Raw genomic sequence first — 18,610 nt, forward strand, 5'->3', positions numbered from 1 at the left:
TATATATTTTTTTTTTTTTTTTTTTAATTAAAGACATTTTTATAATATAATTATAGAATTGGGAACCAACGACCCACCGTTTTCACAACCGGCGTTAACTAGAGACTTGGAGTTCACGGTAACGGGGGCCCACATATTTTTGAGTTTTCGGGTCAAACGGCAAACCTGGTAGGAATAAAATTTAAAAAGTTAAAGAATTAAAAAATTAAAAATTACAATAAAATAAAATGATATAAAAATTATTATCAGCTCAGCTTTGCTCAGAATTTTGTGGCGTCCACGACAAGTTGTTGGAAATCTTACTCATTACAAAAGTACAAACGGATTCTACGGTTGGTTTTCCATTTCATTTCGTTTGCTAGTAATATTCGGCCAAAGAAAATAATAATTCTTCGTTGTTTCTTGCCTGGAGATTCCCCGGAATAATTTCAGAGATTAATTCGTTACTCTGATGAGTTCATTTTCCTAGATTTCTTGCATTTCTCGCGGATTATAATTGTAGTTTGTTTCTGCTTATGATTTATACTTTTTAGCTCTATCCGCTTGTTTCTTTCTTTCTGAATCGGATTCTGAATGAATGGTTAAAATTCCGATTCGGTGTTGTTTGAAGTTCCTCTGTTTTAGAAGGCTGAATTCATGAATAGAAGCCTCCGTTTGATTTTCAAGGGAATTTGAGGATCGTTCTACTCTCTTTTATTACAAATTTGGGGGGTTTGGTGCAATTAGATCCTACGCCCTTTCGTTTTCGCCTGTTTTACGCTTGATTTTCGGGTACTTTCTGCGGTATTCGACTACAGGGGAGTTTGTTTGGGTAGATTTTAGGCAGTTTTTACTTGCAACTTCCTATATACTGTGTTGATTTTTCTAGAAGGGTTTAAGAATTGTTTTTAGGGTTTGATTCTCTTCCTCTTGGACTAGTCTAGTTTAGTTGGTTTGGAACGATAGTTAAAGAAAGTAAGTCTGTTCATCAGTTCTTGATTCTTCACTTAGTTGGATTCTTTATGGGGAAGCAAACTGGAAAGAAGAAGAAGCAGATTGGTGATAAATATCGTGAGGCAATATCGAAACGTCGTCAAGGTGGAGTTGGAAGTTCAAGTTATGATAAAGACCATGTTATTTTCATTACTATGTCTCAGGCTTTAAAGGAGGAGGGCAATAAATTGTTTCAATCTAGAGATGTTGAAGGAGCAATGTTGAAGTATGAAAAGGCCCTGAAATTACTCCCAAGAAACCATATAGATGTATCCTATCTTCGGAGTAACATGGCGGCATGCTATATGCAGATGGGGCTTAGTGAGTACCCCCAAGCGATTCATGAGTGCAATTTGGCTCTTGAAGTTACACCTAAATATAGTAAGGCATTGTTGAAGCGGGCTAGATGTTATGAGGCTTTGCATAGACTGGACTTGGCTGTAAGAGATGTTAATGCAGTTTTAAACATGGAGCCTCGAAATATTATGGCGTTGGAAATATCAGAGAGACTAACAAAGGCACTTATGATGCAAGGATCAAAGGAAGACGTTGCTGAGATCAAGCTGCCTCTTGATTTTGTTGAACTGCCTTCTTCGGTGTTGCCGCAAGAAAGACCAAAAGAGAAGAACCGAAAGACGAAAAACAACCAAAAGACTATGGAACCCATTGATGGGAAGAAGGCTGATGAAACAGTGGAGGAGAAGGCTGATGAAATAATAGTGGAAAAAGAGAAGGCCGATGAGACCGTGGAGGAGAAGAAGGCTGATGAAATAATAGCGGAGGAAGAGAAGGCCGATGAGACCGTGGAGGAGAAGAAGCCTGAGGATAAACTTGTTGTGGAGGAGAAAATCAACAGGACACAGGAGGAAACACCTATGAAATCTGTGAAATTGGTGTTTGGAGACGATATTCGATGGGCTCAGGTGCCAATTGATTGCACTCTATTGCAACTGAGGGAGGTTATTCATGATCGTTTCCCAGCCTGTGCAGCAGTTCTTATTAAGTACAGGGATGAAGAAGGTGATTTGGTAACAATTACGTCTGATGAAGAATTACGATTGGCTGAAACATCTAAGGAGTCGCAGGGTTCTATTAGATTTTATATATTTGAAGTTAATCCAGAGCAAGATCCATTCTATGAAAGGTTCAAGAATGATGAGGATTCCAAGTGTAAAGTTGAAGAAAATAGCTATGTATTAAGAGCAAAAGAAATGAAGATATCATCTTGCATTGATGACTGGTTAATTCAATTTGCTCAGTTATTTATAAACCACGTTGGGTTTGAATCAGGCCCATACCTGGATCTCCATGACCTTGGGATGAAGCTTTATTCTGAGGCTGTGGAAGAGACGGTAACGAGTGAAGAAGCTCAGGGTCTTTTCGAATCAGCAGCAGAGAAGTTTCACGAGATGGCAGCCTTAGCACTCTTCTACTGGGGTAATGTTATCATGTCAAGGGCGAGGAAGAAGGTCTACTTTACAGATGGTGTGTCAAAAGTATCTTTGTCTGAACAAATCAAAGCTGCGTACGATTGGGTCGAAAAAGCATACGTCGAAGCAGGAAATAAATATCAGATGGCGGTGAAAATCAAGCCAGACTTTTATGAAGGCTATCTAGCACTAGGACAACAACAGTTTGAGCAGGCAAAGCTTTCTTGGCATTATGCAGTTAGCAGCAATGTTGATCCGAAAACATGGCCTTGTACGAAGGTTATACAACTTTATAACAATGCCGAGGACAATATGGAAACAGGCGTGAGGATGTGGGAAGAATGGGAAAAGCAGCATACCGCCGAACTCTCTAAATCGAGCGATGTTGAAACCCCCTTGCAGAAGATGGGGTTAGATGGACTGATCAAGGATATATCAGCTGATGAGGCTGCAGAACAGGCTAAGAATATGAGGTCTCATATAAACCTCTTATGGGGCACCATGCTCTACGAGCGATCCATGTTGGAATTTAAGATGGGGCTGCCATCATGGCATGAATGCCTAGAAGTTGCAGTTGAGAAATTTGAGCTTGCTGGTGCTTCTTCAACTGATATCGCAGTTATGATAAAGAACCACTGTTCAAGCAACAACGCACATGAAGGTACAGTTTCAAATATATTCATGTTTAGAAGCTGTCTGTGCATCAGGTGACTTCATTTTCATCTCATCGTTCTGTGCTAATCTTTTTCTTATCTTCTCCAATTACAGGTCTTGGGTTCAAAATTGAAGAGATTGTTCAGGCATGGAACGAGATGTATGAAGCTAGAAAGTTGCTAACTGGGATTCCATCATTCCGATTAGAGCCATTATTTCGACGACGGGTCTCGAAAATCTATCACGTTTTGGAGCAAGCTTGAAGGAACATTATAGGTAAGTTCTACTCACAAAAACAAATATATTACAACTGCTCAAATATTTTAAGCTCATCAAACACTTAAGAACCTACATTTTGATTACTGAAAAGAAAGTGCTACCAACACACACACACGCACACAAATTATGAACTGCATCACTGTAACAATGGCTAGCCCTTGTTTTGTTCAGATTATAGGTACATTTGTAGCGTGCTTCCTAAGAAGTATTAGAAGGCTGTTGTTCATTGCTGGTGTCATCATGCATTCTTTCTCCATACAGGGTTCTTCTATCCATGAAATTGCAGGGGCTTCCATTTTATTTAGTTTCTGCTTTCACCTTCATTCATTCTCGTCTCCTAAACTAGTTTTCATGTTTAAGCTCATAGATATTATAGTCTTTGATTGTCAGTTCAAGTCGTCTAGAAAACAAATTCTTTCATTGTTTCTTATCTTATCTCGTTTTGTAGTTTATAGTGTAATGACATATAGTTTGTAATCTTAGTCTGGAGGTATATGTATATTCATTTTAAATTTTTATTAAATTCGATCTGCATTTCTTCTCTTTAGAACTACTCAATCGAATTTCTATTTTGTAACTTGTAAATAATGGCAAGGGTTATGGAACGTGTGATGAGATAGGTTGCTCGTTGTGCCATGGAATATATATCATCATATTTTTGCATCTAAAAGACTTTCCCGTGATTATGAACTTTGTTTTTTCCCGTCTAAAAGAATTTTGGCATGATTAAGTATCGTCGTCAACCTCACGATTTTAAAATGCTTTGCTGGTGATAAGTTTCCACTTTCTTGCGAGGAATATAGCTCTATTAGATATTGTCCATTTTGGCCTATTAGGTATCGCCGTCAGCTTTACGATTTTAAAACGTGTCTATTAGGAGAGAGGTTTCCACTTTTTTACAAGCCCATTACGTATCGTCATTAGTCTCACAGTTTTAAAATGCGTTAGGGAGAGGTTTCCACTTCTTTGTAAAGGATGTTTCGTTCCCTCCTCAACTAATGTGTGATCTCACAATCCACCCTCTTGTGGGGTACAACGTCATCGCTAGCACACCGTCCTAGCTTTGATACCATTTGTAACAGCTCAAGTCTACTGCTAGTAGATATTGTCCCATTTGGCTCATTACGTCATCAGCCTCACAGTTTTAAATCTGTCTACTGTGGTGAAGGTCTAGCCCTACTCCAACCAGTACCTCGCACCGTCAAACTCACGGTTTTAAAACGTGTATGTCAAGAAGAGGTTTTCACTTACTTCTAAAAAAATGTTTCGTTCTCCTCTCCAACTAATATGGGATCTCACACCCACCGTTAGCAGATACTATCCAATTTGGCCCACTACATATCGCCGACAGTCTCACATTTCTAAAATCCGTATCTAATAAGAAAATATCTCCACACCTTATGTACGTTTCCTTTCTCTCTCTAACTGACATGTGAAATTTGACCACAGTAATTTTAAAAAAATTATTTTTATTTAGAAAATTTAGTCCAGAAAAAAAAAAAAAACAAACAATTTCCTATAAAAAAGAAATAGTTTATAAGGAAAGTTTTTACAAATTTGGTATCTTCATTAACAATTATTACTTAAAAATTTAAAAGGAAAAGTCTCCAAATAACAATCTTAATGACCATTTATAATCTAAAGTTTAAAAACAAAAGTCAACCAATTTTGACCTCAACCCACCTTTATTATTTATTTTAAATTCTAATATTTTCTCTCTCATCAATAAATAAATGACACCCATTATTTATTTATTTATTCTTTTCTGAAAAACATCATATTATTCTAATTATTAATTATTCCTTAATGTTAAATAAATTATTCAAATAGAGCGGTAATTATTATTAAATATTATAACAATAAAATAAATAATAATAATAATAGCGAATAATTTAGTGGATAAAACATTAGTTATCATCGTCCTAAATGTTAATAGTTTGACTTAGTCCACTGCTGATACATATTGTCAACTTTAGCTCGTTACGTATAACGGTCAGCCTCACAGTTTTAAAATGTGTTTAAAATGCCTATAATACTATTTGTAATGATCGTAACGTATCGTTGTTAGTCTCACGAGTTTTAAATTTTTTTACTAAGAAAGGTTTTCACACCCTTATAAGAGATGTTTCATTCCCGTCTCTAATAAATATGGGATTTCACTCAAATAAGGGTTAAATTTATGAACAGAAAAGATACCAAAAAAACACACGTACTCCATGTTTACCCCTATATAAGAACCTTTACGATCTACAACTTTCTCACACCCACAAAACAAAACGTCTCTAGAAGGTCGAGCATATTAACAATGAAGCTAGCATTCGTATTCCTCGCCTCCATCGCCATTTTAGCATCACCGACAATGGCTCGCATGATGGTGGAATGGCCCGACCAATCAATTGACGTAGATGCTTCTTTTGGAAGTTGCCTTCCGTTTATATTGCAAGCATCATCGTGTGTGGTAGACGTGGTCAAGGCTCCGACTGGCCCTCATCCTTCTTGTTGCAAAGCTATTTCTTTGCTTAACGATTGTGCCCCTAAAATCTATGGAATGATTCCTCCGGCGGATATGGATATTATTAAGAAGTTATGTAATTTGTAAGGCGTTTAAGCGTTTTAAACAAAAAATAAAGTTCTCTAAAATCGCTATGAATAAGAAATTTATATGAATGTTGTATGGAATTTATGATCTTTAGTGTTAAACGTGCTTAATATTATTGTTCGTCTTGTTGCAAAGCTATTTCTAAACTTGAAGATTGTTCGTCTGAGTTTCTCAAAGACGTACCTACCGGTGATATGATTTTGGTTAAAGGTGTTTGTGCTTCGTGGGGTGTTTATATTTTTTAAACTAAATGATCTTTCGATTATTTGAATGATTATGAAGTATAGAAATTTGAATACGAAGAGAATGTATCGTAATGATTAACGGTCGGATAAGTATTTGATATTGAGTTTCCTTCACTGTTGTGAGACTCATTATTTCAGTCGGGATAATGAAAGTTAGTAAGTCCAATCACGGTCCTTACGGATCCCTTATCGATTGGAAGAGGAACGAAACATTCTTTTTAAGGGTGCGGAAACATCTCCCTTAACAAACGCATTTTAAAAACCCTTAGGCTGACCGTGCGAACCAAAGCAAACAATATCTGTTAGCGGTTGACTTGGGTTGTTACAAAAGGTATCAAATCTAGACATTGGGCAGTGTGTCAACGAAGACGAACACGGGCGGATTGTGAGATCCCACATTATTTACAAGAGTGTGGACCTCTCCCTTCGTGAGGCTGACAACGATACGTAGAGCCACAGCAGACAATATCTACTAGTTGTAGGTGAGTCTAATGGATAAGCCAAAGCGGTCAACATCCATTTTGTTGTGGCATTTGAGGCATCATGAGTTAATTAAACCCTAAACCCTAACTGTAACGACTCAAATCCACCACAAGCAGATATTGTCCTCTTTGGGCTTCCCCTCATATAAATGGTGGTTTGTTCTCCTCCCCAACCAATGTGGGACGTCACAATCCACCCCTTTGGGCCCAGCATCCTCGCTGGCACTCTTTCCTTCCTCCAATCGATGTGAAACCGCCCCCAAATCCGCCCCCTTTGGGGCGAGCGTCCTTACTGGCACACCACCTCATATCTACCCCCCAGGAAAGAGCGAGAAGGCTAGCACATCGTCCAGTGTCTAGCTCTGATACCATTTGTAACGACCCAGATCCACCGCTAGCAGATATTGTCCTCTTCAGACTTCCCCTCAAGGCTTTAAAACGCGTCTGCTAGGGAAAGGTTTCCACACCGTTACAAATGGTGGTTTTGTTCTCCTCCCCAAACAGGACATCTTATTAACAAAACCGTTTTAAGTTCATTTTAGTAAATCAAATCATGGTTAGTAGTATACTAATGCCTTTTTTTTAAGACCAAAATTAAACATCATTAAAATCTCCGAAAGTAAAAGTAACGTTTTTTTCTTTTTTTGGAATCTTGGAATACTTCATCATTAAAGACCAAAAAAAAGCAATTGTTCTATATTTATTTCTTTACTTCAATATCACACTTCAACAATCCGCGTGAATGAATCCATCAACGATAATGATAGCACGAATTATGGCTGTTTCCATCGCAAAAAAAAGCTACACCCTTAACATAATTGCAGTTTTCAATGCCCATAATCACGCCAAGCCTTCCCTATATCTTCTTCCACCCACCAAACCAAGCGTCTTAGCACGCATGTGCGATGAAGCTAGCAGCTGCATGCCTTGTTTGCATAGCCATTTTGGCATCACCCGCGATGGCGCCTGATCCCTTCGCAGCGGAAGGGTTCTCGTTGTTTGGTTGCACGTCGGCTGTTTCGGAGATGACCAAGTGTGTGGTAGATGTGATGAAGCAAGCGGTGGCTCCTCATCCGTCTTGTTGCAGAGCCATTTCTAAGCTTAATCGGTGTTCTTCTGTGTTTCTTAAAGATGTTCCTTCTGCTGATATGTTTTTGATTAAGACTGTTTGTGCTTTGTGGGGTGTTCCTGTTTCTTAATTGTGTGTTTAATGGATTGATTTGATGATAATGAATTGAAAAGTTATGTAATTGTGATTGGGGAATGGATACGATTTTGATTTTCTCGTGATCCAATTCTTCTCTAACAAAGTCACGATTTCGTAATTATTATAAAGAAGAACGAAGCTGTAAGAGCTTAAGTCCATTTCTAGTAGATATTATCTGGTTTTGTTCGTTACGTATAACCATCAGCCTCACGGTTTTAAAACACGTCTATTAGGGAGAGGTTTCTATATATTTGTAAAGAATGTTTCGTTCTCCTTTCCGATCGATATGGGATCTCACAATCTAACCTCTTAGGAGCTAGTGTCCTTGTTGGCACACCATCCTGCAATGTGTGTGTGGCTCTAATACCATCTGTAACAACACAAGTCCACTGCTAACAGATATTGTCCGTTTTGGCTCGTTAGGTGTAGTCGTCAGTCTTACTGTTTTAAAACGCATATATTAGAGAGAGGTTTATATACCCTTGTAAAGAATGCTTCGTTCTTCTCTCCAATTAATGTGGGAACTTATAATCTACCTTTTTAGGGGCCAGCATCCTCGTTATATAGCACACCGCAGGTCCAATCAATGTGGGAACTCATAATCTACCTTTTTAGGGGCTAGCATCCTCTTGGCACACTGCCCTGCCGTGTGTGGCTCTAATACCATTTGTAACAACCAAGCTCACCGCTAACAGATATTGTTCGTTTTGACTCGTTACGTTTTGTCATCAGTCTCATAGTTTTAAAACGCGTATGTTAGGGAGAGGTTTCCACACCATTATAAAGAATGTTTCGTTCCACTCTCCAACCTAAGACTGATGTTTGGAGAGAATAGTTGACGTTTGGAAAGAATGTTTCGAGAACTAGTAAACGTGTTTTAAAACCCTAAGACTGACGTCAATATATAACACGCTAAAACGAACAATAGCTGCTAGTGGTGGGCTTAAACTGTTAGAATGGAACTTCTAAGGCACGGGAAAAAGCTATACAAATAATCTTTGTTTCTACCGAGAGTCGATAAAGCAAGTAAATTCCTACCCTATAATTGAAACTGAAGAGAAAAAAAAACATAATCAGAGGTTAACTATAAACACTCATACAAGTTTGAAAGTTACAAGGTTTAAATATGAGTTCATATCATAAAATCTACAAAATTCATCCTGAAATTAAAATTTTAAGGTTGAAATTAATACAATAACAAGTCCAGAGTCAAGAAAATAATTTTTTAGTGTCTTCTCGAGATTGCAGTTGACAAATCCAATTTCAGTTCTAAACCGATTAAAATGCTCTGTAATGATCTCTGTTTTGCAACCGGAACAGCAGAACTCCGTCGCTTCTGCACCACCAGCCATGGCCGGAACAAACCCTTCCGGCACCGTCCAAGATGTAGCTTCTAAAGGAGAAGTCCCGGAAAGATACATCCATAAAGAAAGCGATCGAGGAGCTCGAGATGCTCCTTTAATGGCAGCTCCTGTAATCGATATGGCTCTCCTCTCCTCTTCATCCGAATCCGGACCAGAACTGGAGAAACTCCGCCATGGACTTCAATCATGGGGCTGCTTTCAGGTTCGATTTCTTAAACCCTAATCGGTCGACCTAGTCCATTGACTCTGCATCTAGATCTCATCAAAACGATCGTAAGTCGATTTAAATCAGATTAAAAAAAATCGCTAGGTTTCTGGTATTCAAACAGGTTGTAAATCATGGAATGTCAGCGGAATTTTTGGATGAAATCCGTAGATTAGCGAAACAGTTCTTTGATCTTCCAATGGAAGAGAAATCGAAATACTCGAGGGAAGAAGATGAGATTGAAGGATATGGAAACGACATGATTCTATCAAATCAACAAATTCTCGATTGGACTGATCGATTATACCTTACTGTATATCCAAAAGAAAGCCATCGATTCAAGTACTGGCCAACAAATCCTGAAAGATTCAGGTACTTTTCTCAAACCTTCACGATTTTCCGAAGAATCTGCAGAAACGAGTTGATTTTTGTGATGAACATTGCAGGGCAGTTCTTCACGAGTACACTGCAAATGTGAAGCTGTTAAGCGAGAAAATCCTTAAAGCTATGGCGATTTCATTAGATTTAAACGAAGATAGCTTCATCAAACAGTATGGTGAGGAAGTTAAACTGGACGCACGGTTCAATTTCTACCCTCGATGTCGAAATCCGGATCTTGTTCTTGGCGTGAAACCGCATGCGGATGGATCGGCCATCACGATTTTGTTGCAGGATGAGGAAGTAGAAGGTCTTCAGTTCTTGAACGGCAATGAGTGGTTCAACGCCCCGATCGTTCCTGGCGCTCTTCTCATCAATGTCGGGGATCAAGCAGAGGTAAACAAACACTCTCGTTCATAGCTAGTAGATATTCTCCTCTTTTCCTCAAAATTTTTCACAAACATGTTCATGGCAGATCACGAGTAATGGGATATTCAAGAGTCCAGTTCATAGGGTGTTGACGAACTCGGAGAGGGAGAGGATATCGTTGGCAGTGTTTTACCTTCCGGATTGGGAGAAAGAAATCGAACCATTGGAGAAGCTCATCGATGAAACTCGACCAAGGTTGTACAAGACTGTGAAGAACTTCGTCGGCCTTTACTTTCAGTACTACCAGCAGGGCCAGAGGCCCATGGAGGCCGCACGAATCTAAATTTGGTATCAATCTTAGTCAATGGAATCAATGGAATCATAATTTATTTTGTTTGTTTATGTTTTTCTTCCAATTTGTTCTATGAGGTTCTTGTTTGGACGAGTTTTGTATGGACTTATATCCACGCCATATCTTAGGAATAAGATCGTCATAACTTATTTGGTTATGGTCATCAAGAACAAACCTAAGTGTCGTTTACATCATTGGGACATCTCAAACATCCATCCATTCGAATTATATCGAAGCATTGGACACAGGATGTCATTGGGACACTTTGAACATCCATCTATTTGAGTTACATCAAGGCACCAGACGTCATCAGGAAATCTCGAATATCCATCTATCCGGGTTACATCGCGGCACGGAACATCTCGAACATCCATTCATCCAGGTTATATCGAGGTATTCAACTCTCTTGTGTCCATGTTAGTTCATATCCTTTTCTTATTGGTCATGAAAAATATTTAACACATCGACAATGGAACAAACAAATTTAATGTCTCAATCAAATAATATAAACAAAAATAAAGACCCGCATTGGGAGGCATCATCCTCACTGGCATACTGCACGGTGTCTACCTTTAATACTATTTATAACCGTTCAAACCCAACGTCATTGAATAGCGCGTTGTGACTTCTTATCCATTTTATCAAAAACATATTTTCATTAATTGGCGTGACAAATTTTTAATAATATTCTCGCCAGGTGTCTTAAAAGTTGTCGGCGCCTTCAATTTAATGTCGCCACGTCTACTTGCCTTGTCTTCAATCCAGGAGAGAAGCCATTACAGAGCTGCTCATCATTGCTGCGCCGTCGTTGCCTTGTCTTGTTGCTGCCCCATCCTCCATGGCCGGAAGCAACCCTTCCAGCAGCGTCCAAGAAATGGGTTCTAAAGCGGAAGTGCCGGAAGGCTACATCCATAAACAAAGGGATCGGGGAGCTCCGGATGCTCCATTAATGCAAGCTTCCGTCATTGATATCGGCCTCCTCTCAGCTTCCCCCAATTCCGGGCCGGAGCTGGAGAAACTCCGACATGGACTCCAGACATGGGGCTGCATTCTGGTTCGATTTCACCCCAACTTTCTGGAACATTTAGATTTTCTTAACCGAATGTTTCAAAAAATGATGCTCTGTTTCAGGGAATAAACCATGGAATGTCTCCTGAATTCCTGGAGGATGTTCGCCACGTAATCAAACAATTCTTCTCTTGTCCAATGGAAGAGAAGCTGAAATACTCCATGGAAGAAGCTGAGATTGAAGGATACGGCAACGACAAGGTTCTATCCGACACCCAAATTCTTGATTGGAATCATCGTTTGTTCCTCACTCTGTTCCCAGAAGAAAGCCGTCGTGTTAAGCACTGGCCATCAAATCCTCACAGATTTAGGTAATTTTCTGGAATTGCTTTGAAATCATACAGCTTTGAATGGGATTGAAGAACATTGAATGTTGAACATTGATTTCAGGGAAGTTATTGATGAGTATAGTGCTAATATGAGAGTGGTATGTGAGAAAATCTTGAAGGCCATGGGAAGATCATTGGATTTGGAAGAGAATAGCTTTGTGGAACAGTTTGGTGAGCGATTTGAATTGGCTGCACGCTTCAATTTCTACCCTCCATGTCCGAATCCTGATCTTGTTCTTGGTGCCAAGCCTCATGCTGATGTATCGGCCATCACCGTTTTGCTGCAGGACGAGCAAGTTGAAGGGCTTCAGTTCTTGAAAGGGGATGAGTGGTTCAATGCCTCGATACTTCCCGACGCGCTTCTCGTCCTTGTCGGAGATCAAGTCGAGGTAAACCCTAAGTATAATTAGGTTAGTTTCAAAGTTTAGCTCCTTAAATGTGAGATCTCGTAGGGGAGGGAACAAATTATTCTTTATAACGGTGTGGAAACTTGACGCATTTTAAAATTTTGGGGCTGACGGCGATACGTAACGGGCCTAAGTGGACAATATTTGTTAGCGAAGGTTTGGGCTGTTACAAATGTTATCATAGGCAAACATCGAGCGGTGTGCTAGTGAAGACGTTAGGCCCCTAAGGGGGGTGGATTGTGAGATTTCACATTGGTTGGAGAGGAGAACGAGACATTACGTATAAGAGTGTGGAATCCTCTGCCTAGTAGACGCGTTTTAAAACAATGTAACGGGCCAAAACGAACAATATCTATTAGAAGTGAGCTTAGACTGCTCCATTAAACTTTAAAAAGTATCTAATATGTAACATCATAAAAATATTTATTTTAAAATTACGGTGAAATATGCTCGTAATTTGGCAGATTGCAAGTAACGGGATATTCAAAAGTCCAGTTCATAGGGTATTGACGAATTCAAAGAGCGAGAGGATATCTCTAGCCGTGTTTTATGTCCCAGATTCTAAGAAAGAAGTTGGACCATTAGAGACGCTCATCGATGAAACTCAACCAAGATCGTACAAGCCTGTTAAGAACTTAGTTGACCTTTACTTCGAGTACTACCAACGAGGCCGAAGACCAATCGAAACAGCAAGAATCTAAATTTGGTATCTCTACAAACGTATGTAGGAATAAAATCTTACGAAATGGTAAAATTTGGTTGTATTTTAAATAAAACTTTGTTTGAAGTTTGTTGTAGAAACAATAACGTGAATATATATTTCCATTCCAAAATTGGTATTAAAATGTGATGGGCAAATAAGATTAATCTCACTGCTAGTAGATATTGTCCACTTTAGCCCATCTCCAACCGAGGTAAGATCTCACAATTACAACAGTAAAAGTACAAAAAATGAGAGTATGAAAAGGGTTCTCAATTGGGAAAAAGAGAATAACATTTGCAGTCTCATTTCACAAGATTTAACTAATATCTCTTCTTTTCTTCTTCATCTTCTTCTTCTTCTTCATCAACAACCGATGAAAAAAGGTAAAAGGCTCTTCCACTTGAAACTACAAGCTTCTCAAAAGAGAATATCAATCAAAAGCTACAGACTTTAACATATAATACCAAGTCTAAAAAACACAGTGAAAATTTCGTGGAGGAGAGGTAGAGAGGTTATGTCAATGGAGGGAAAGGGAGAGGATGGCATTCGAACAAAGATTCCTCTTGCTTTTTCTAGAGCTTGAAGAGAAGCCCACCGTGAGTGGCAAAGAAAGGAGCAAACACAAGGGACTCCACAGCCATCAGCTTGATGAGAATGTTGAGAGAAGGCCCGGAGGTGTCCTTGAGCGGGTCTCCGATCGTGTCGCCGATAACAGCGGCTTTGTGTGGATCTGATCCTTTCGGGCCGAGGGTTCTTGCATGCTCAGAGGCACCAGCCTATCCATAACACCAACTTGCTATTACATCTTGTACTATGAAATCATTACGACATTGTAAAGATGACTATGGGATTCGACATACCTCGATGTACTTCTTAGCGTTATCCCAGGCACCTCCGGTGTTGGATGCAGAGATGGCGATCTACAGTTGTGCACAACAAGAACCATCAGTTAGATGGTGGCATTATAAGGTTCAAGCAAAGGTTTTAACAGGCCATCACATACCTGAACGCCAGAAACAAGAGATCCAGCAAGGACGCCAGAAAGAGTTTCGACCCCGAATAGGATACCGACAATTAGGGGTGTCAACATGACAAGGGCACCAGGTGGGATCATCTCCTTGATAGAAGCATCAGTTGAGATCTTGACACATGTAGCGTAGTCGGGCTTGGCAGTGCCCTCCATGAGACCTGGGATGGTGTTGAATTGTCTTCGCACCTCCTCGACCATCTTTAGGGCTGCACTCCCAACACTCTTCATTGTCATGGCAGAAAACCAGTACGGCAGCATAGCACCTACGATCAAGCCAATGAAAACTTTGGGTGTCAAGACGTCAACAGAAGTGACACCAGCACGGCTGACGAAGGCGCCGAAGAGGGCAAGGGACACAAGAGCAGCTGAACCAATGGCAAAACCCTGGAAAATGCAAATAAAGAATAAGCTACTACCGACTGCAAGCAAGCTTCTCATGCAAAAATTGTGATAAAGAAACAATACAGACATTACAATTGAGACGAAAAGAATAAAAGAAAATACCTTTCCAATGGCTGCAGTTGTGTTTCCGGCAGCATCGAGGGCATCGGTTCTCTCCCGAATTCTGTGGCTCATGCCTGCCATCTCTGCAATGCCTCCAGCATTGTCACTGATTGGACCATATGCATCAATGGCCAAACCAGTAGCTATTGTACTCAACATTCCAAGAGCAGCAACAGCAATGCCGTACATTGCAGCAAAGGTGAAACTAACAAAAATGCTAACTGCAATTGCAAAAATGGGGATAATGACAGATTTGTATCCCAAAGCCAAGCCAAAAATAACATTTGTAGCAGCTCCGGTTCGGCAGGAATCAGCAACATCCTGCACAGGGCTGAAAAACCAAACCAAATCCGTGATCAGATTTTATACAAAAGTAATTGAATCATTGAGGATCGACTAGGTAAATGCCCAAAACTCAATTACCTGTACGCATTGCTAGTATAGTACTCTGTCACAAATCCTATTATAAGCCCAGCCCAAAGACCGACAGCAACGCACAAGAAAAGTTTCCTGAATGCCAAATGTTTTCTGGTGAATCAAACCAATAGTGATAAAGAAAAAGCAATTGTAAGACAATAATTCAAGATGCACTAACCAGTTCTGTACAACTTTTTGAGTTCCAAAATTGAAAATGGTGAATGTTGATGGAACAGCTAGCCAAGTAACAACGGCAATTCCAAAGGTCATTAGAACAGTGGAAATTATGAGTTGCTTCTTCAATGCTGGCTCAATTTCCTTAACAGCCTTGATCTCAAAGAAATCAGTAGCAAATAAGGTGGTGATCAGGCAAACAAGGATACCCACAGAACTAACTATGAGTGGATAGAGCATTGGTGTCAGCTCATGGTTGTTGCCAAAAGAAGAGATAGAAGCAACAACAAGAGCAGCACAGGATGATTCAGCATATGAACCAAAAAGATCAGATCCCATACCAGCAATATCCCCAACATTGTCACCGACATTATCAGCAATGACCTGCCAAAAGAATGAGTGATTAGATTCAAAGAGAAAAGTATCAGCACAAAATGAATTAAGAAAAGATATCTAGAGCAGTGGTCGTTACAGCTGGGTTTCTTGGATCATCCTCAGGAATATTCCTTTCCACCTTGCCCACAAGGTCAGCACCAACATCAGCAGCTTTAGTGTAGATACCACCACCAACTCTACCAAAGAGAGCCATCGAAGATCCACCAAGACCATACCCAGTGATAGACTCAAAAAGGCCACCCCAATCTTCGCCATAGTACAACTTGAAGACGTTAATGGCAATAAACAAAACCAAGAGACCATTGGCAGCTAGGAGGAAGCCCATGACAGCACCAGACCTAAAAGCAGTAATAAATGCCTTTCCAACACCTTTTCTTGCCTCCAAGGTGGTTCTGGCATTTGCATATGTAGCAATTTTCATTCCAAGGAAACCAGAAACCACTGAAGTAACTGCACCAAGTAAAAATGATATAGTGCTGAATATAGCTGTCGCCAAAGCGGGCTTGCAAATCTTTGTTTTGTCATAAGTGCACGCTTGAGGCTCGGTACTAAAACCCTCCACTGAGCCAAGGAACACGAAAATCAAGACTGCAAACAACACCATAAAGATGCCAACATACTTGTACTCCGTGAACAGGAAGGAGGTTGCCCCTAATACATCAAAACGTAGAGAAAGACTTCAAGAAAAGGAATTCATAGAAATATTTTCAATTTTTAACCCAAAAAAACAGAGTATTAATTTATTTGCATACCATATATAAAAACAACAATTCCATAAATATCACACGGAACAAACAAGATATTAACGAAGAACCCGATGCAAAAAAACAGGGATCTCATGAACTTGAAAGAAGTGCTGATTAGCTCTAGATGTGGTGATGCACCTTCATCCTCTTCCCAAAAAAGGAACATTACAACCCAAACGGATAAAAAACAACACCCAGATATGAGAAAGTGCCAAAGAATCTGACAGTGCGTCTTCTTCTGTTTTGAATAAATTGAAACTATTTAACCATCATTTCCTAGATCTCTTCATAATTTCAAATCCTTGTTGTTTTCATAATCGGTTTGAAGATTCTTGAAAGAATTCATTGACAAAAGACTACGTGTATTACAAACATGATAACTATTCGTAATTAGTGGCTCCGTAAAGTATTTATGAAAATGCTATAAGACCGGTGAACGGACATCCAAACGTCTACTTCACTAAGAAGAATCCAAACTGAAATTAAAATCGAAGAACCATAAATCCCATGGGAGAGAAAAAGAAGATAAAACCTAAAGCGTTCACAAAAGGAAAAGACAAAAAAATATCCATAAAAGAGAAAAACAAAATCGAAGAATCATAAATCTGAGAATCCATCACCAGATCTAGCAATTAATAAGTCCTAATAAAGAACAAAGCAGAAAACAAATCTGAAATGAACAATAACGATAAGCGGTTTACCCTCAGAGATAGCATTCTGAATTTCGGCACACTTAATAACAACGTTATGGTCGTTGACTCCTTCTTCCTCCTCGATAAGGTAGTCGGAGTAGCCATTTTTAGCAGCGGCGGAGTTGTTATGAGTGGAATCTCGACTAGGCGACAGCTTAACCTGAGAGACATAGTACCACTGCACCAAAGAGAAGACTATTCCTACTACAGCACAGACCGGGATGAAAATCTGAGTGCCGAGATCTGGAAGAATGGTGACGACGCCCATGGCGAAACACACACAGACACGAACCCCACGAAACGAAGGAGAAGGACGAAGAAACAAGGGTTTTGGTGGGGTGGTCGCACGGTGGGTGAATGAACGAAGATTTGAGGCTGAGATGTGTTGGGAGAAAGGGGAGCTGGTATTTATAGTATGTGAAAAAACCCGGTGAGAGAGAAAAGGGGATAGAATGTGCGTGTTCCGCGCGTGAACAAAGAAATGTGGCTAATTACAGCTCTGCCTTGTTTGGGTGACATTAGTTTCATATTCCGGAATCCCTCCAAACTAACTCTTAACCCGATTAAGCTAATCTCCCTTTTCAACTCCCTTCTCTACTTATCTTCTCTCTTTCTATTTTGGTCTTTGTGCTCCTTATTTTTACTGCTTTTTTTTACTTCAAATATTTAATTATTACCCCTTTTTTCCATTAATACCCTTATAAAAATTTAATTTTATATCAAATAAATTTATATACTAAAATTTGTAATTTAACCCTTGGATTTAGAATAAGTTGAAAGTATTTAATATAAAAAAAGATGGTTTAAAATAAATCGTTACTTGCGAAATTGTATATTTTGTTATTTTATATTTAATATAATTTTAATTTTGGTCCCCGAACCTTCAAAATATCTAATTATTCAAATGTTTAACACTTAGATTTCACGTTATATATTAAATAATAAAAATATAACTATAATTAAAAATAAATTTTTTATTAGTGTGAATTATATTAGACATTTTTAAAATTTAAGACAAATAAATAAATCGCAATATATTAAATAACTCCGATATTGATGGTTCTAAAGCTAAATATAAAAACATATAATAATCCATAAGAATAAAATTATATTAATTAAAATAAATAAATAAAAAGTAAAAAAATGGTAATTATTTAAATCTATGGGAATAATATTGTTTAAATGTGTGGACCCACGTTGCCAGCTGTAGATCGAGGATGTTGGCCGTGGTTGAGATCTGGGAGGAGGAGCCACCGTAGCCCTCCGCCCTGTGCCACCGACATCAAACTGGGCCCCACCCACCCCGACCAGACCAACCATTAATATAACAGCTCAACCTTTCGTAATATATATATTATTTCTCAGTTTATATAATTAATGGGGAAATATCTCAGAGATTTGGAACGGAATTTATTTAATTAAATAAATAAGAAATACACCTGGCTTCTGGATCGAAGCCCACGTGGAAGGCAAGTGGGTCTGTGGATTTTTGTGCGTGATTTAATTTCGAACACGTGTGAGTTTCGTTTGAGTTGGTGCCGAGGACAATTCTTTTTGTTAAAAATATTATCGCATAATTCACTCAATAAATCTTAAATTTAATTATTA

At 39.1% G+C, this 18,610-nt stretch overlaps 4 protein-coding genes and 1 long non-coding RNA gene across 7 annotated transcripts; 3 read left to right on the top strand and 2 right to left on the bottom strand.

Annotated features, from left to right (window-relative positions):
- Positions 1–269: 269 nt before the first annotated feature.
- Positions 270–3,882, top strand: LOC111461730 (protein PHOX1-like). 2 transcript variants are annotated; one of them, XM_023105360.1, is made up of 3 exons: positions 270–3,063; positions 3,171–3,332; positions 3,491–3,882. In XM_023105360.1, the coding sequence occupies exons 1-2, from the start codon at positions 1,002–1,004 to the stop codon at positions 3,317–3,319; spliced, it is 2,211 nt and encodes a 736-aa protein (XP_022961128.1). In that variant the 5' UTR covers positions 270–1,001; the 3' UTR covers positions 3,320–3,332; positions 3,491–3,882. The 2 variants fall into 2 exon arrangements, with proteins under 2 accessions (XP_022961128.1, XP_022961127.1); XM_023105359.1 differs by having other exon boundaries at positions 3,507–3,882.
- A 5,109-nt stretch (positions 3,883–8,991) lies between these two features.
- On the top strand, positions 8,992–10,586 carry LOC111461440 (probable 2-oxoglutarate-dependent dioxygenase ANS). Of its 2 annotated transcripts, none has more exons than XM_023104955.1 (4): positions 8,992–9,434; positions 9,562–9,809; positions 9,884–10,211; positions 10,291–10,586. In XM_023104955.1, exons 1-4 carry the CDS (start codon positions 9,162–9,164, stop codon positions 10,525–10,527), a joined length of 1,086 nt encoding a protein of 361 aa, XP_022960723.1. In that variant the 5' UTR covers positions 8,992–9,161; the 3' UTR covers positions 10,528–10,586. The 2 variants fall into 2 exon arrangements, with proteins under 2 accessions (XP_022960723.1, XP_022960724.1); XM_023104956.1 differs by having other exon boundaries at positions 9,281–9,434; positions 9,543–9,809.
- LOC111461441 lies at positions 9,336–10,146 on the bottom strand. The gene is made up of 3 exons (XR_002713570.1): positions 10,018–10,146; positions 9,745–9,903; positions 9,336–9,484 (listed from the first exon to the last, which is right to left on the bottom strand). It is a non-coding gene; the product is annotated as an uncharacterized LOC111461441 (long non-coding RNA).
- A 7-nt stretch (positions 10,587–10,593) lies between the features above and the next one.
- Positions 10,594–13,200, top strand: LOC111461439 (probable 2-oxoglutarate-dependent dioxygenase ANS). The gene is made up of 6 exons (XM_023104954.1): positions 10,594–10,742; positions 10,804–10,929; positions 11,302–11,590; positions 11,668–11,915; positions 11,995–12,322; positions 12,805–13,200. Exons 1-6 carry the CDS (start codon positions 10,609–10,611, stop codon positions 13,039–13,041), a joined length of 1,362 nt encoding a protein of 453 aa, XP_022960722.1. The 5' UTR covers positions 10,594–10,608; the 3' UTR covers positions 13,042–13,200.
- Positions 13,201–13,298: 98 nt separating this feature from the next.
- On the bottom strand, positions 13,299–17,402 carry LOC111461438 (pyrophosphate-energized vacuolar membrane proton pump). Its single transcript, XM_023104953.1, has 8 exons — positions 17,012–17,402; positions 15,641–16,215; positions 15,173–15,552; positions 15,001–15,087; positions 14,578–14,908; positions 14,047–14,457; positions 13,904–13,963; positions 13,299–13,819 (listed from the first exon to the last, which is right to left on the bottom strand). Exons 1-8 carry the CDS (start codon positions 17,268–17,270, stop codon positions 13,616–13,618), a joined length of 2,307 nt encoding a protein of 768 aa, XP_022960721.1. The 5' UTR covers positions 17,271–17,402; the 3' UTR covers positions 13,299–13,615.
- Between the last annotated feature and the right edge of the window lie 1,208 nt (positions 17,403–18,610).

This window comes from Cucurbita moschata, unplaced genomic scaffold (assembly GCF_002738365.1).
Source record: "Cucurbita moschata cultivar Rifu unplaced genomic scaffold, Cmos_1.0 Cmo_Scf00025, whole genome shotgun sequence".
In the NCBI taxonomy this organism is placed as follows: domain Eukaryota; kingdom Viridiplantae; phylum Streptophyta; class Magnoliopsida; order Cucurbitales; family Cucurbitaceae; genus Cucurbita; species Cucurbita moschata.

What these genes read in the sequence shown, in the direction of transcription:
- LOC111461730 (XM_023105360.1), top strand. Translation starts at nt 1,002, where the DNA reads ATGGGGAAGCAAACTGGAAAGAAGAAGAAGCAGATTGGTGATAAATAT. An exon ending in AAGCAACAACGCACATGAAG is followed by an intron (nt 3,064 to 3,170) that starts GTACAGTTTCAA and finishes CTCCAATTACAG; the next exon opens with GTCTTGGGTTCAAAATTGAA.
- LOC111461440 (XM_023104955.1), top strand. Translation starts at nt 9,162, where the DNA reads ATGATCTCTGTTTTGCAACCGGAACAGCAGAACTCCGTCGCTTCTGCA. An exon ending in ACAAATCCTGAAAGATTCAG is followed by an intron (nt 9,810 to 9,883) that starts GTACTTTTCTCA and finishes TGAACATTGCAG; the next exon opens with GGCAGTTCTTCACGAGTACA. An exon ending in ATGTCGGGGATCAAGCAGAG is followed by an intron (nt 10,212 to 10,290) that starts GTAAACAAACAC and finishes TGTTCATGGCAG; the next exon opens with ATCACGAGTAATGGGATATT.
- LOC111461439 (XM_023104954.1), top strand. Translation starts at nt 10,609, where the DNA reads ATGAGGTTCTTGTTTGGACGAGTTTTGTATGGACTTATATCCACGCCA. An exon ending in TTACATCATTGGGACATCTC is followed by an intron (nt 10,743 to 10,803) that starts AAACATCCATCC and finishes TTGGGACACTTT; the next exon opens with GAACATCCATCTATTTGAGT. An exon ending in AGACATGGGGCTGCATTCTG is followed by an intron (nt 11,591 to 11,667) that starts GTTCGATTTCAC and finishes GCTCTGTTTCAG; the next exon opens with GGAATAAACCATGGAATGTC.
- LOC111461438 (XM_023104953.1), bottom strand. Translation starts at nt 17,270, where the DNA reads ATGGGCGTCGTCACCATTCTTCCAGATCTCGGCACTCAGATTTTCATC. An exon ending in CAACTGCAGCCATTGGAAAG is followed by an intron (nt 14,458 to 14,577) that starts GTATTTTCTTTT and finishes TGCATTTTCCAG; the next exon opens with GGTTTTGCCATTGGTTCAGC. An exon ending in ACGCTAAGAAGTACATCGAG is followed by an intron (nt 13,820 to 13,903) that starts GTATGTCGAATC and finishes TGTTATGGATAG; the next exon opens with GCTGGTGCCTCTGAGCATGC.